This window comes from Nelusetta ayraudi, unplaced genomic scaffold (genome assembly GCF_046127955.1).
Source record: "Nelusetta ayraudi isolate G7.1 ecotype Tasmania unplaced genomic scaffold, CSIRO-AGI_Nayr_v1 ptg000028l, whole genome shotgun sequence".
In the NCBI taxonomy this organism is placed as follows: Eukaryota; Metazoa; Chordata; class Actinopteri; order Tetraodontiformes; family Monacanthidae; genus Nelusetta; species Nelusetta ayraudi.
In genome coordinates, this window is record NW_027466078.1 from 3,464,458 (window position 1) to 3,479,704 (window position 15,247).

The 15,247-nt window shown below is 46.3% G+C and overlaps 1 protein-coding gene across 1 annotated transcript; it reads left to right on the forward strand.

The window, feature by feature from the left end:
• The first annotated feature begins 995 nt into the window (after window positions 1–995).
• slc40a1 (solute carrier family 40 member 1) lies at window positions 996–9,485 on the forward strand. Its single transcript, XM_076030571.1, has 8 exons — window positions 996–1,384; window positions 1,486–1,553; window positions 2,422–2,581; window positions 3,164–3,279; window positions 5,554–5,680; window positions 6,636–6,881; window positions 7,237–7,881; window positions 8,976–9,485. Exons 1-8 carry the CDS (start codon window positions 1,351–1,353, stop codon window positions 9,290–9,292), a joined length of 1,713 nt encoding a protein of 570 aa, XP_075886686.1. The 5' UTR covers window positions 996–1,350; the 3' UTR covers window positions 9,293–9,485.
• Window positions 9,486–15,247: the final 5,762 nt, after the last annotated feature.

Sequence of the window (15,247 nt, forward strand, 5' to 3'; positions counted from 1 at the left end):
CATATATGTAAACAGATATTCATCAGGCAGTAAATCAAACGATGACACAAATCTGTCAAGAGCGCTGTCTCTTCAGTCGTAAAAAACATTTCGCACTTTTATAATTATTTTTATTTTCGAATTTCGTAACTGTGACGACTACTGCTTAGTGCAAAAAAGTGTGTGTGTGTGTGTGTGTGTGTGTGTGTGGGGGGGGGGGGCGGGGGGAATGATAAAATGATCGTAAAAATACAGTTTGCACTTTCATAGTTTACCCATGCTTGGCCTAGAACTACCACCAGAACCACCCCGGAACCATCCAGGCCCACCTAGAACAACCCCAAAACCACCAACAACTACTGAGAACCTTTTGACTGTTGGGCCACAATGGGTTCTAAAATGTGACAGAGGGGCCAGAGCAGGAGCAGATGGATGGAGTGTTTTGGTGACCTACCTCGTAAGAGAAAATATTACATCATGGAATTTGTAGAAAACAGGTGCTTTAATGTCAATTGGAAATGGGGGGCGGGGGGGGGGCAATGTTAGCCTCACGGTATTTGTCTCTTTATTGAAACGAATTTCAAACACTGAAGACACGGATGAAATACAGCTATTTTATGACTTAATACAGCGAGTTCGTATTAAAAGGTTTAACGGGCCGCATATGGCCCCTGGGCCGTAGTTTGCCCACGCCTGCGGTCTGACCGTGGTGTGAATGCTGCAGGTGTAAGCCTCATTATTGCTTTTGTCCACTTCCGCAATTTGTGTGTTGTCACGCGGGTGCGACGGTGGGGGAAGGAAGGGGGTGCGGGAGAGAGACCATCGAGTTGAGAGTACCTTTTACAGTGACATCTTTATTTTAAGGTGGGCGGAGCTGCGTGCACCTCCCACCACAGTGCGCATGCGTTCGCTTTTGACACCGCGCTTATATATCCGAGGCTGGACGTAAACACACAACCTCAGTTGCGGAGCGGAGCGGCGCTGAACGCAGCAGGAGCCTCTGCCCCTCTCTGGCGCCTCTCTCATCGGAACCGGCGGTCCACTTTTTTTTTTTAATACACCTTCACCTTATCGAGTAATTTCTTTCCGACTTCAGCTACAGTGTTGGCTAAGTTTGGAGAGGAGAGGCAAAGAGCGTCGCGAGCGTTTTCCCATTATTTTTCTCCCCCCTCCTGATATTCTCTGTTCCAGTGGCGCTGTTGCATCGCTGCTGCAGCTCCGGCTATAGGGCTTGACCCGATTTTGATCAATACAACAAAGGAGAAGAGAGAAGAGGAGAAACGCATTTTTTTCCCCCTCCTCCAAAGACAGCATTTATTCCGATCGTTCGACGAGATTTTTTATTATTTTTTTATTTTTTAAAGAAAAAATATGGATAATCCCGCAACGAAGAAGACGTGCCTCGGTAGGTTCCTCTCTCTCTCCAAGTTTTAACAACACAGTAATACCTCCGCCTGGGATGACAGTACATTGCATTTGACACGGTCCGTTATTTGTTGTCAACAGGATTTCTGGAGGACTTTTTCACGTCGGCGAAATTCCTCATTTACATGGGACATGCCCTGTCAACATGGGTGAGTGATGATACCGTGATACCCCCCCCCACACACACACACAGTTTTATGTGACACTCCATCATCACCGTCGCCATCCTATTTGCACGCCGTGATGATAGCGTCCGCGCTCGGCTTTTAATCGGTGCCGCCAGACTGAATGCAACGGCGCAAGAATGTGTTGTGTTGATTCTACGGCGGCCGTCATTAGGACACACAACATAACATGTTTTCACCGCGCACGCAGGTCGCGGCAGCCCAGCCTCCTCACAAATAGCCGGAGGTGGGAAGTAACGTAATGCAAATACCTCGTTACTGCACCTTTAAGTTAAATATTCAGGTATCTGTGTTGAAACTGAGTGTTTCCTATTCCGGCGTCTTTTTACTTCTGCTCCCGCCATGTGTACACAAATACCCGTTCCCTCTACTTGTTACACTGGGAAAACATTACGTTTGTGTTTCAATGTGTTTGAAAGACGCAAATTCTGTTAAGAGTAATCCACTTACTAGTACTACACTTGTTGCTCAAAGTGGAGCTATTTGAATTGAACTATGCTGTTCTTTTATTACATGTATAAGTACCATGGCTTATCAAGGAGTGAATGGCTCCATTAACTGCGACTGTACTTTCTTGCTTTTACCCGGTTAAAGGAGTTAAAAGAAATACTTAGTATTTTTTTTTATTTATTTTTTTTTTTTTTACACTAGTAGCCATACTTTTACTTCAATACAGAATGTGAATACTTTGGACACCTCTGCAAAAAGCTCCCATCCGGGCTGTTATCTTCCAGCAGCCAAACTGCGGCTGTTTCCTGCTGCCGCAGCCTCGACCAGGAGCAGTGGAAGTAAATCTTCTTCTCCTTTTTTTTTTTTTTTTTTTTTTTTAAAGGGTGACAGAATGTGGAACTTTGCCGTGGCCGTCTTCCTGGTGGAGCTGTACGGGAACAGCCTGCTGCTGACGGCCGTGTACGGCCTGGTGGTGGCCGGCTCCGTGCTGTTGCTGGGGGCCATCATCGGGGACTGGGTGGACCGGAATCCCAGGCTCAAAGGTGAGAGAGGTCGTCACCAAGGTGATGGATGCAGTGTTTTGGTGAGCCCACCTGTGATCGTGGGATATGTAGAAAAAAAAAATTGCTTTAATATCTCTTGAAAATGAACAAAAGCACAAGTTACAAAAAAGAAAACAGTGTCTTTGTAGCCCCGCGGTATTTAGCTCTTTATTGAAATGACCCTTAAAGAAATTGATGAAATAAAACTATTTCAGTATTTACTTGCTATTCATATTATTTCTTCAAGTCCAGTTTGTCGGATTAAAAAGCTTTGCAGGCCGAATGTGGCTCGCGGGCTGTACTCCCCCCCCCCCCCGGCCACCGGTCTAGCGACATTGCACCATAAATTTAGAAGCTGTGCGATGCTGGAGCTCCGGCAACTCTCACTCTCTCACCCTCTTGATTGAGGACGTTGGCATGGGTTGGCGTGGTGTGTGTGTGTGTGTGTGTGTGTGTGTGTGTGTGTGTGTGTGTGTGTGTGTGTGTGTGTGTGTGTGTGTGTGTGTGGCCTAATGAAGCGAGAGCTGTTTGTCCCTGGCTAAACGTCCATCCTCTGATGTGGGTTCTCTTGTGTTTCCACAGTGGCCCAGACCTCGCTGGTGGTCCAGAACAGTTGCGTCATCCTGTGCGGGATCCTCCTGATGGTGGTTTTCCAGTTCAGGCAACAGCTGGACGTGCTCTACAACGGGTGGATTCTGGTAAGGTCCGCCAGCTTTCGGGCCGTGTGCGACCTCGTTGGGTTCTGACAAGTGTCTCCTGCCCGTTTTTGCTTCGCTCGCCTCGTCGCAGCGACGTGGATTCCCGTCGAGCCGATTTACGACTAGCAGGGGAAATGCTTACATACGAGTGAAAGGAGAACGAAACAGCGAAACTACATATGTGTACATATGTATATACGTATGTGTGTATATATATCTATATGTATATGTATATATGTATATGTATGTATATGTATATGTATATGTATATGTATATATGTATATGTATGTATATGTATATGTATATGTATATATGTATATACGTATGTGTGTATATATATCTATATGTATATGTATATATGTATATGTATGTATATGTATATGTATATATGTATATACGTATGTGTGTATATATATCTATATGTATATGTATATATGTATATGTATATGTATATATGTATATATATATATGTGTGTATATGTACATATATATATGTGTATGTATATATGTATATACATATATATATATATACATATATACACATACATATATGTATATATATATACATATATATACATATATATGTATACATACATACACATACACATATATATACATACATATATACACATACATATATATATATATATATATACATGTATACACATGTATATATATACATACATACACATACACATATATATATATATACATATATATACATACATATATGTGTATGTATGTATATGTATGATTTGCGGTCACTCCTAAACTAAGCTGCACAGAGCGACGGTGCGGGAGGATTTGGGAAGGGGGGGGGGTTTGTGTTTTTGTGCGAGGGGCTTGTTTACACTCGCTTTGCTATGCGGCTTCGCGAGCGTTCACTCAACACCCAGATGCATTTTACGGACGGATTTGGAGACGGGTCAGTGTGCCGTGCCTGTCAGCGCCAGTGTGTCCTGCGTTGCACCCGCCAGCATTTAGGAGTGCGGCGCTTTGCACTTTTAAGAAGTTGTAACAGGAGAGACTTGTTTTCTTCTTTTCAAAGCCAGGTCACATGACCACAGAAAGGGAAATGTGACCTGGCTTGTTCCGATGGGGAGCAACTGGGTTAAAGTGTGCAAAAGCAGTTCCGCAAAAAAACAAACCTGCCGGGTTTTGTCCAACAGCCCGCTATGAAAAAAATACTGTTTGCTCTGCGACTTTGTTGTGCTGTTATTCTTCGAGGCTGCGGCAGCGGAGGCATCACATGGCCCCTGTGTGTTTGCTGTTCTCCAGCCGCACGCCGGGAACCTCGCTATTGCACCAGGCAACGTGCCAAAGGAGATTTCTGTTGTTAACGAGCCGGATGGAGTCTTTACATTTATTTCAGCCTTAAATATCTTGTTGAAGTGCTAGTTTCGCACTGCAGGTCCACTTTAAATGGAAGATTTCGAGATTTTTTTTTTTTTCTCACCATAATCAACTCGGAAGTTGAAAACTGTCCGCTGACAGGCCCGATAAATGGTTTCAAAAATCTGATTTATTTCACACGTCCATCCGGGAAGCGACCCACAGAAGATGTTTTGTGAGAGGGGAGGGCTGTGACGAAAAAAAAAACAACAGAATGTGAGGCAATCATCTCGCTCCACGTAAGATTGGATGAGGGCCAGTGAAATTCCAACTGTGCCAGCCGAGCTGGAGGCCACTAGTGCGAGATTGTTATTGGTGTTAAGGGTAAAACCTGGTGTGACAATATTCTGTGGTGCCAAGCCCAGCCAGTCACAAGTAGACAAAAGGGTTGTCATGCCATTCTTTAATGGCCCCATTCTGTAATGGCCCCATTCTTTAATGGCCCCTGTTATGCGTAAGATTTATTGAGTAATAATAATACGTTTTATTTCTTGGCACCGTTGAAGGTATACAATAGAAGTGATAAACAATCAAAAAAACAAAACATAGCCGCGGTCAGTGCTAAGCTAGCCGTAGCTAGCCGTAGCTCCCGCCTTTTCCCCCCCCTCTCCTAGTGGCTCTCACGACTCTGGTTGGGGCCTTTTATCTGGGAGATTTCAGACTGCAACCCTTAGCGGTGCAGCTGCCTAGCAAGGTTATTAACACTGTAAACACCAGCTCATCAGACAGACATTCCGAGGCAAACAACGACCCCCCCCCCCCAAAAAAAACAAAAAAAAAAACTCAATCAAACACAGCAGATGTTACCACCTGGGCAGGCTGCGTTCTGCACTTTGAGGCCGACTGATGAAAATGTGCTTTCGTCGCGCTGTGTCTTTCAGACGTTCTGCTACATCATGGTGATCACCATCGCCAACATCGCCAACCTGGCCAGCACCGCCATGTCCATCACCATCCAGAGGGACTGGGTGGTTGTGGTTGCGGGGCAGGACAGCAGCAAGTTGGCAGGTCAGTGCGAAGCCTTATCAGTCCCGATGTAGGCCTCACGTGATCTGCTATCTGCCGGGTTCACTGGGGCAGACTTTGAACCCCGGGTGGCGCTGACTCACACTCCGCTTTCACCTTAGATGTGATCCATAAGTCAGTCGCTGCTCTTTTTTTTTATGGGTTCACTCTTTGCACTGGCTGCCCTTTATTGTTCTGCTGCGTGTGCTGTTACGAATGGAAAAACCAGAAGCAGAAATGTGTCGAGCACAACTGCCGGGGTGACAGGTGAGCCCACTGTAAACCTGTTTAAAAGTCCAGCGATGTAAAAGAGACTTTTGTGTAATCTGAAGGGTAAAACCCTCACTGACCGACCACTCATCTTGAGATAGAAGGGACAGACAAATGGTGACGTTGCATCTTTTTCATCTGCTCCACTGGAAACAGTTTGGTTTTGATCCAAACATCCAAATTGGTCAAATAGTTACAAGTTCACGAGGACTGAATGAAAACGGAAAATCTGAGTCACCTCAGAAATATGCAAGTGAAGCCGTCTAGATCCAGAGTGTAATCTTTGGCTTGATTCATGATTTTTTTATTGGTAAACACTCAATATATTGCCCATAAATACATTAATAAATGTGTATAATCGCAGAACCATAAAAGTAAGTACCGGCACATTTCTAAGGAAGCCTTGTGTGGACAATCCGGCTGCCTGATAGCGCGTTTTGTAATTAGGGGTGACTGCTAGCGTCTTCAAATAAACCAAAGAAGAAGAAGGTGGTGGACGAGGTATCCAGTTTTGGGGCCGCGCAGGCCACCGTAGTTCACTGGCGAGCTCAGGAGATGCAGCGGCAGCGCGAAAGATGCTGCAATCTAAAACGTTACCGCCTGATGTCGCTTTGTTTCCTCTTCAAAATCTCTCCAAAGTATCGCACACGTTTAACCCCTGAACACGCCCTGCCTCTCCGCCAAACAGACATGAACGCCACGGTGCGGATCATCGACCAGCTGACCAACATCCTGGCCCCCATGCTGGTGGGCCAGATCATGTCGTTCGGCTCCCACTTCATCGGCTGCGGCTTCATCGCCGGCTGGAACCTGTGCTCCATGTGCGTGGAGTACGCGCTGCTGTGGAAGGTCTACCAGAAGACGCCGGCGCTCGCCGTCAAGGCCGGCCAGAAGGAGCAGCCGCAGGAGCTCAAGCAGCTCAACGTGCAGAAAGGTAGCGATGAGAAAATTGAACAAAAGTATCAGTATCGATCTCTGTATTGAAGGTTGGAATCGGACCTCGCCCTTGGGGGGGTCAAATGCGGAGGACAAATTTCTCATCCTTTTTGGGCCGCGACGATCTGTGTGTTGTTCTCCGACCTTGGTTGACACCTGTCTGCATGCACGCAAGGCTGATATCCCCGGAGGGCAAATAGGCTCTCATTCCACAATGGAATGTTGGTTGACGTTACTCTTAATGTCAACCAACTCTTGTTACTCTTGGTACTGACATTATCTTATCTCACGGCGCACTAGCGGGTCGAGAAGCACCGCTCTAACGTACCCCGACGCGTGTCGCCCATTTGCAGACCTGGAGAACGGCCAGAGTCCCGAGGACTCATCCCAGCCGCTGATGAACGAGACCTCGGCGGCGGCGGTGGCGGCGGCGGCGGCGGTGGACCCGCCCACCAAGGAGCGCGGCTGCCTGCACCAGGCCACCGAGCCCATGCGCACCTTCCGGGCCGGCTGGGTGGCCTACTACAACCAGAACATCTTCTTCGCCGGCATGTCGCTGGCCTTCCTCTACATGACGGTGCTGGGCTTCGACTGCATCACCACGGGCTACGCCTACACGCAGGGCCTCAACGGCTCCGTGCTCAGCTTGCTCATGGGCGCCTCGGCCGTGTCGGGCATCTGCGGCACGGTGGCCTTCACCTGGATCCGCAAGAAGTGCGGCCTGATCCGCACGGGCTTCATCTCGGGCGTGGTCCAGCTCTCCTGCCTCATGCTGTGCGTGGCCTCCGTCTTCGCCCCCGGCAGCCCGCTGGACCTGAGCGTCTCGCCCTTCCAGGACCTGTACACCCACATCGTCGGGGAGAAGCCGCTGCCCGAGGCCGACCACAGCGTCATCGGCGGGAACGCGACCACGGCGCCGCCGCCGGAGATCCTGGCCCCTCTGACGTCCTACATGTCTGTCAGCCTGCTGTTCGCCGGCGTCATCGCTGCGAGACTTGGTGAGGACGGCTCTCTTCTCTCTTCTGCTTCACGCGTCAGTCAGTCAACGCTTATTTGTGCGTTTGCTGAATGACAGCCAAAGGCGACGCGAGGCGTCTTTTTGTGCGATCAGCGGAAAACCAACTGAAACCTCCAGAACAGCAGGAGGCAACAGTGAGCAGGAAAAACTCCCCTGGTGGAGGAAACCAAGATCAGATACACAGTGTGTGTGTGTGTGTGTATACATATATGTGTGTATATATATATATGTATATACATGTATGTGTAAATATATGTATATACATATGTGTGTGTGTATATATGTATATACATGTAGGTGTATATATATATATGTATTTACATATATGTGTGTATATATATGTATATACATGTATGTGTGTATATATATGTATATACATATATGTGTGTGTATATATGTATATATACATGTATGTGTGTATATATATGTATATACATGTATGTGTATATATATATGTATATACATATATGTGTGTGTATATATATGTACGTACATATATGTGTATATATATATGTACATACATATATGTGTGTATATATGAATCATTCAAATCTACAAATATAGAAAGACATGCATTAGTATATGACATATTAAAATGTCATATACTAATGATATATACTTATATATATATATATACTATATCTAATATAGTTACATGCTTATTGCATGGGAAACTACTTTATGACTGTGTTTTGCTTGCCAGTAGTGCTGAACGCTGTGAATTGCTTTATGAGTGCTGCATGGCCAGAAACGAGGGTCTCGTGCTCCTCCTCGGCTCGGTGCCGTAAACGCCGTAAAGGGCCGCGTTCTTGGAAACCTGCCTCCTTACGCTTCCCAATGGTGACTCAGCAGACTCCCTTCCGGACCTGGAAGTGTTTCAGAGATGTCGTTCCACATGCGTCAGCTCGGGCCGTCTCGGCAACCTTTGAGTCCAATCAGCGTTGCGGCCGCAGCTACCGTCGTCTTACCTAAGCGTCGTCGTTTTTTTTTTTATGGCGGTTGTAAAAAAAAATAAATAAACGCCGCGGTGCTGATTGTCGGATCTCCCTCTCTCCCTCCCTCCCTCTTCTCCAGGTCTGTGGTCCTTCGACCTGACTGTGACCCAACTCATCCAAGAGAACGTGATCGAGTCGGAGCGAGGCGTGATCAACGGCGTCCAGAACTCCATGAACTACCTCCTGGACCTGCTGCACTTCATCATGGTGATCCTGGCCCCCAACCAAGAGGCCTTCGGTTTGCTCGTCCTCATCTCCGTCTCCTTCGTGGCCGTGGGCCACGCCATGTACTTTGCGTTTGCCTTCAAGAACATGGGGAGCCGCCTCTTCCTCTGCTGCTCGCCCGAGCAGAAGGTGCCCGCGGCGGACAGCCCCTCGCTTCCCACCACCGTCTAAGCTGGTGAAAGAGACTCTGTCCTGGGTACATACTCCTCTCCTCTCGAACTTACCCGACCCCCTTCTGCCTCTCACTCAACTCTTAACACCTTCCGTTCCCGTCCAGCCGCACGCTAACGCTCACCTAACCTAACACGCTTGGCAGTGGTACTAACAAGGCATTGCTCGTTGGCTCGGGGGGGGGGGTTAGAAGAGGGCCGAACCGCTCGCAAAACCCGCTCAGTCAGTCTCGGGAGTCGGAAGTCCCTTTGAAACGCAGCTTCTAGGGGGCGGTGTCAAAGGAGTGAGACGGATCAGGTGCTGCGGGGGGGGGATGAGGGTGGGGGGGGGGGGGGTGCTCTCCTTCTAGCAGCCGGCATCCAGCCGCCAAAACGCTAAGCCAGGGCACACTTTCTCTTCTTTTTCTGCTTCAGTCCAAATGAAGGAGAAGTCTTGCAGGAAATGGAGATGGAGGGAGCCTCGTTGGTGCTAGCAGCTAGCTTCCTGTCAGCTCCCCTCCTCTCCAGTGGTCCACTGTCTTTCGCCGGCTCGCTAAGCAGGTTGCGTGAAAAGGCAGGATCACTTCTTTTTTTTTTTTCTGTTTTCTGTTTTTTTTACTCAACCAAACGCAAAACTGGGATCCAGTCTGGTTAATGCAACTAACCGTATTTATTCAGGAAAAAAAAAAAAGCCGACGGTGCTCTTTTTATTTTCCGTTTGTTTGTTTTTTTGGGTTTTTTTGCTACGTCATCAGTATTGTCGCGCGCTCAGCGTCTGTGCCATACAAGAAGACATGACGGCTCCTATGCACCCTCGTCGATACATCTCTCTCAGTTACCAAAGTGCGTCCCAAGTCCATACTGTACGTGGCACAAAAGGAAGTGAGGGAAACCTGTTCTCTGCCTGAAGCATTCCAAATATATTTTTTTACACATCAGGAGACAGCAGACGCTTAGGTTGACTAACGGCTTTTTAGAATATCTCTAACCACATCGGAGGCTCCTTCTTTTCCTTTGCCACTAGTTTACATCCATGTTCTCGTCCTCTTTTGATCCTTATGCTCTCCCTGATTATTTCTCGATTGTTACACCGGCACTTTAAGTGATTGAAGTCTGTTATTACACCTAAACGCGTGATCAGGCGATTGATCGATTTTTATCATTATCATTATTATTATTATTATTTTTTTTGCACAAGAAGACCCAAATCCTCACCCCTGGCGTGATTTTATATTAATCACTAATGATCCTCCGTTCGGTCCGGGTGTGGATGAGGAGAATGTTGAAGGCACATAATGTAACGGTGGTGAGGAAATGGCGCAAATGCAGTCGACGCTCTTACGGGAAACGGGCGCTCACACCTTAAAACGCCCATTTCCTCCGAAAAACCTCCGCCAGAAATCTTGGGTCAGCAACTCACGCCGCATCTCAGGTTACTACTTCAGACGGCCAACTGACTCTGGACTGACCACAAGTTGAAATTCTTGCAGTTCGCGCGAAGCCAGTGAATCTCAACAGAAAAACGGCAATATTTTTCACCAGTTTGACAACACCGTCGTACTTATGTGAAAATAAGTAAATCCTTAAAACGCAGCAATCCGGAAAAGACAAACGTCAGTTACTTAGCATACGACTGTAGCGTACACGGTAAGCTACTGGCCATAGCAGAGGTAGCAAAGCAATAGCACTTAGTAGCAGTTTTCAGCAGCAGTCTTTCATCTTGCCCACGTATAAGCTTTCCCATGCAGTCAGACAACAAAGCCATCACAGCTCCTCCACACTGGGACCTTCAGCGCTTCCTGTCACCTTACTTGTAAATTTTTTTGCCTTGACAGCTGTTGAACGCACACACGTAGTCTCTGTCCTGCTCATGTAAGAAAGAAAGAAAAAAAAAGAAAAAAAAAACCCCTCTAGTCTCAGCCAGGGTTTTTTTTTTTTTTTTTTTTGGTAATTGGTGAGAGAGAAATATTTAGGTTGGATTCAGAAACAGCCACAGCAGATGTGGGTGAACAAAGGGCCACTTCTCAGGCAGCACAGTTCCGTGAGAGCTGGTTGTGTCGGCTCAGGATGTCTGTGGCGGAGCTCAACTTTCCATGTTTCAAGCTCTCCTGGCGCTGTGCTTTGCTGAATCTGGAGGAAAAAAAAAAAAAAAAAAAAATCACCCCTGGCCATTAAATGTTAATGTAAATATCATTTGCTCGTGGGTTAATACTGAAATACACAATTGGAAAATTGGGGGAAAATGTATATTGTGTACACTGTTGTCATGCTGTTTTTTATTTACATTTTATATACATATATATATATATATATCTAGTATTAACATTTTGTGTCAAATTGAGGGTTCATAAAGAATTTGTGTGTAAATTCTTTGAGTGCATCTGTATCATACTGCTTCAATCGGACAATATATTCTTGTATATACACATATCAGTGTTATATATATGTAGTTTCAATATGCAGAAGAACTTCAAATCACATAGAATCAATATTTTGTAATGATTGCACTCCAGTGAATACGAGGGCGGTACAGCTTTTTGTTGCATGACGTCTCTGAAATAAAGGAAAACCTTCTCAATCTGCTGTGTTTTTGTGCGTTAGTGACGCGTGTTTGTTATCTAATGGGGGACGGTGAGGGGAAATGGCCCTCATGGGTAGCAAAGCAAAGTGCCCGGAGAGAATAGGAGTCGTAGCAACCACGTGAGTAAAGCTGCGCAAATCTCTGTGTTATGTCGGCAGATTTTTTTTTTTTTTTTTTTCTTCCAGCGTGGGCGGTTGGCTGAGGCTGCTGGGTGGGTGGTTGAGACCTGCGCTTTAAGGTCACACAACAAGTTAGCTGCCAATTCTCTCCTTCCTGGAATCCCTTTCTTTTAGGCAGCTGGCGTTAACCTTTGTGTCTTTAAGCTGAGCTGGATGATCTTGGACTCAAAATGCCCACTGAAAAGACTAAATATGACCCGGCTCATTGTGCAACATTCAAGGTTCAAATTAGTATTTAGACGTAAAAAAAAAAAAAAAACAACAACAAACAAACTCAGGAATAATCTCAAGTAATTAGTCTCAATAAATACAGTGAGAGTGGGTGATTACTATTGGATGACTCTCAGAGTGATTTGATGGAGGGTGAAGAAGGTGAAGGCGAAAGATCTCCAGGATGCAATTCAACTGTGGTTTTGGAAACGAATGAGACGTTTTGAGCGGCGGTCATCAGCTTTCCTCTCCAGCGCTATAGCTGCGCTCTTACTGTTCCCGCAATTGGTGAGATGGATGTTCCCGCCACCGCCAAACGACATACTTTTCATCGCCGTATCTCCGATCTGCACGTACATTTCAGAGCATGGCAGTGTGGTACTGTCGAACCTTTGAAACGTTTCTTACAAAGCCAAGTACCCGATGAATGCTCAACGGTGGCTCTGGAGTCTTTCCACGGCAGGTCACTTCTTGTCAAATGTGTGGGAGACTTTGAATTCAAGTAAAGTTCACTTGGATATCTCGTTTGCCTCCGGAGCAGAACCTCAGATCTCTGTGGGATAAATTTAGTCAAGTGCTAGACATTCCTCATAGAGTTTGGGATCTGGTGACTGCGCGGCCCATTTAAGTAGATTGAACTCACTGTCATGTTGGAGAAACCAGTTCAGGGTGATTTGAAGTCACACTGTGGCTCGCACAAGTAGTCGTACCTCTTGGCTTATTTGGCAACGTTTTCTCACATTGTAACCACAAATTGAATGCGATGGATCGCTACGTGGGGGATGACTGCGAAGTGGAAGGAAATCACGACTAAAAAGACGAAAAGTGTGGCACGCAAAAGTATTCACATTCCTCTTCGCTCTGACGCTCTCGGATAAAATCCAGTGCAAACAATTGGCTCCAGGAGTCGTCTAATTAGTATTTAGAGTTCACCTGTGTGCCGTCCCAACTCAGTATACACACAGCTGTTCCAGGAAGGTCTCCAATGTTCGTCAGAGGAAAATTTGCGAACAAATGGCACGAAGACCCGGGAGCACGGCAGACAGGTCAGGGGTGAAGTTGAAAGTGGGGTTAGGTTTGCGCGCAAAAAGAAAAACTCTAGCTTTGAACTAACACTGCAAGTCAACTGGAACACACCATCCACACTGCGGAGTATGGAGGTGGCAGCGTCATGCTGTGACTTTGCTTTTCCTCTGCAGCAACAGGGAGGCACGATAGGAAGATTGACGGAGCCAAATACAGGGGCAGTCCTGGAATGTGTGATTTGTAGCTGCAGTTTCCCGTTTATACCCCGAGAAGAGCGGAGACCAAGATTGGTGCTCGGTCTCGTCCATTTTGGTGCTTGGTTTGAATTCAGGTAGAGTCACTCGGCCGTGTCTCCATACCTGAACGTGCTGCAAACATTTGCAGTCAGGTGATTGCAGAGATCTGCTTACAACCTGACAGTATCTCATACTGTATATCCTTATTTATCAGGCATCGGTGTACATTAGTAATATAAGGGAATGGGAAGGAAAAGTCCAAAGTCTCCAGATAACTGCACATGGAGATAGCGTCTTCCCGGTGTTGAACTTCTCACACGTCATCGTGGATAAGAGGCGAGATAGGGTGAGTCAGACTGTCCTGGATCTCCCCTGCCTGGTTTCCTCGAAAAGGACGCCTTCCAAAAAGAATTTCAGCGGCGGCATCAGATAAACACAGATGATGCTGCTGAAGGAAAACATGTCCAGTGAAGGAGTGATACCACTCGGTTTGTCCAGTCAAACAAACATGCTGTTTTTTTTGGGGAGGTTACAGCCTTGCAACCAGCGAGTCCGGATCACTGACTGGGTGTAACGGCAGATAACAAGAGCGCTTCCATAACAAAGGTTAAGCGTGTGATATTTTGAGATTTCGAAGAAGAAACATCGACATCAAGTGGTTGCATTTTAGATTGTAGCCCTCTTTCATTTAAGTCCCCTCAGGGACTCCGTACGCTGCCTCTCCAGAGCTTGCCAGTGAACTGCAGTGGCCTGCCAGCACAAAACCTTGATACCTCGTCCACCTTCTTCTTCGTTGGCTTATTTGGAGACGCGAGTGTTCCGCCTAAATAAGAACTGCGCTTGTCAGGCAGCTGGGTTGTCCACACCAGGCTTCCTTAGAAATACGGTGGTGCAAAATGGCAGCTAACTGGGAGCAAGACCCTTGACCTATGGCTTATCATATAAGAACCATTCTAAGGGTAGAAAACCCAAGTTACATTTACTGTACTGTAACTCCACACTTTTATTAATGTGTTCATGGACAGTATATTACATTTTTTTTTTACCAATGATTTGCACACTGGACCTTTAATCGAGTTTTGATAAATGACCGCGTCCTAGACGGTCTCATTTTCATCACACTGATGTGCATCCGAGGTTTCACTTTTTCCTTTTCAGTTTTGGTCCCAAACGTTTGTTCAATACTACTACCACACTATTGAGGGGAGTTCAACAACATGGCAGTGGGTGAGCCAGAAGTCGAGTGATGCAGATTGACCTCCTGGACAACTAGACCTGAGCATCCATAAGGTTAATTTTGTGTACATACAAGTGGTCCAAAAAATGTATATATATATATATATAAAAAAAGCAATGTTTTCTCACAATAGTCTGTTACTAGCCTGGTATAGAGAAAACTCAGGGCACTGATACTGATATCTCCTCAGTTAGTGACAACAGCTCCACCTTCTGAGCTCACCTTGTCCCTCCCCACACACACAGGAGTCAGGCAGGTAAGCTGAAAACCCAATTTCCTGGTATCGGGAAAATGGATCGCACAAAGGCCCTGCGCCGCCACGAACCCGGGACGCAAAAAAAAAAATTCAAAATGAAACCCAGCGTTGCTGCGCAAGGCAGCGTTTCACAGGGCTTTTTATGGATACAGCGCACGTAGATAACAGCATTTCCAATAAATCAAAGTTTAATAGAAAGAACATGTAGATCTTTTTTTTTTTTATATCCAACTTTATATTGCAGTCGATATC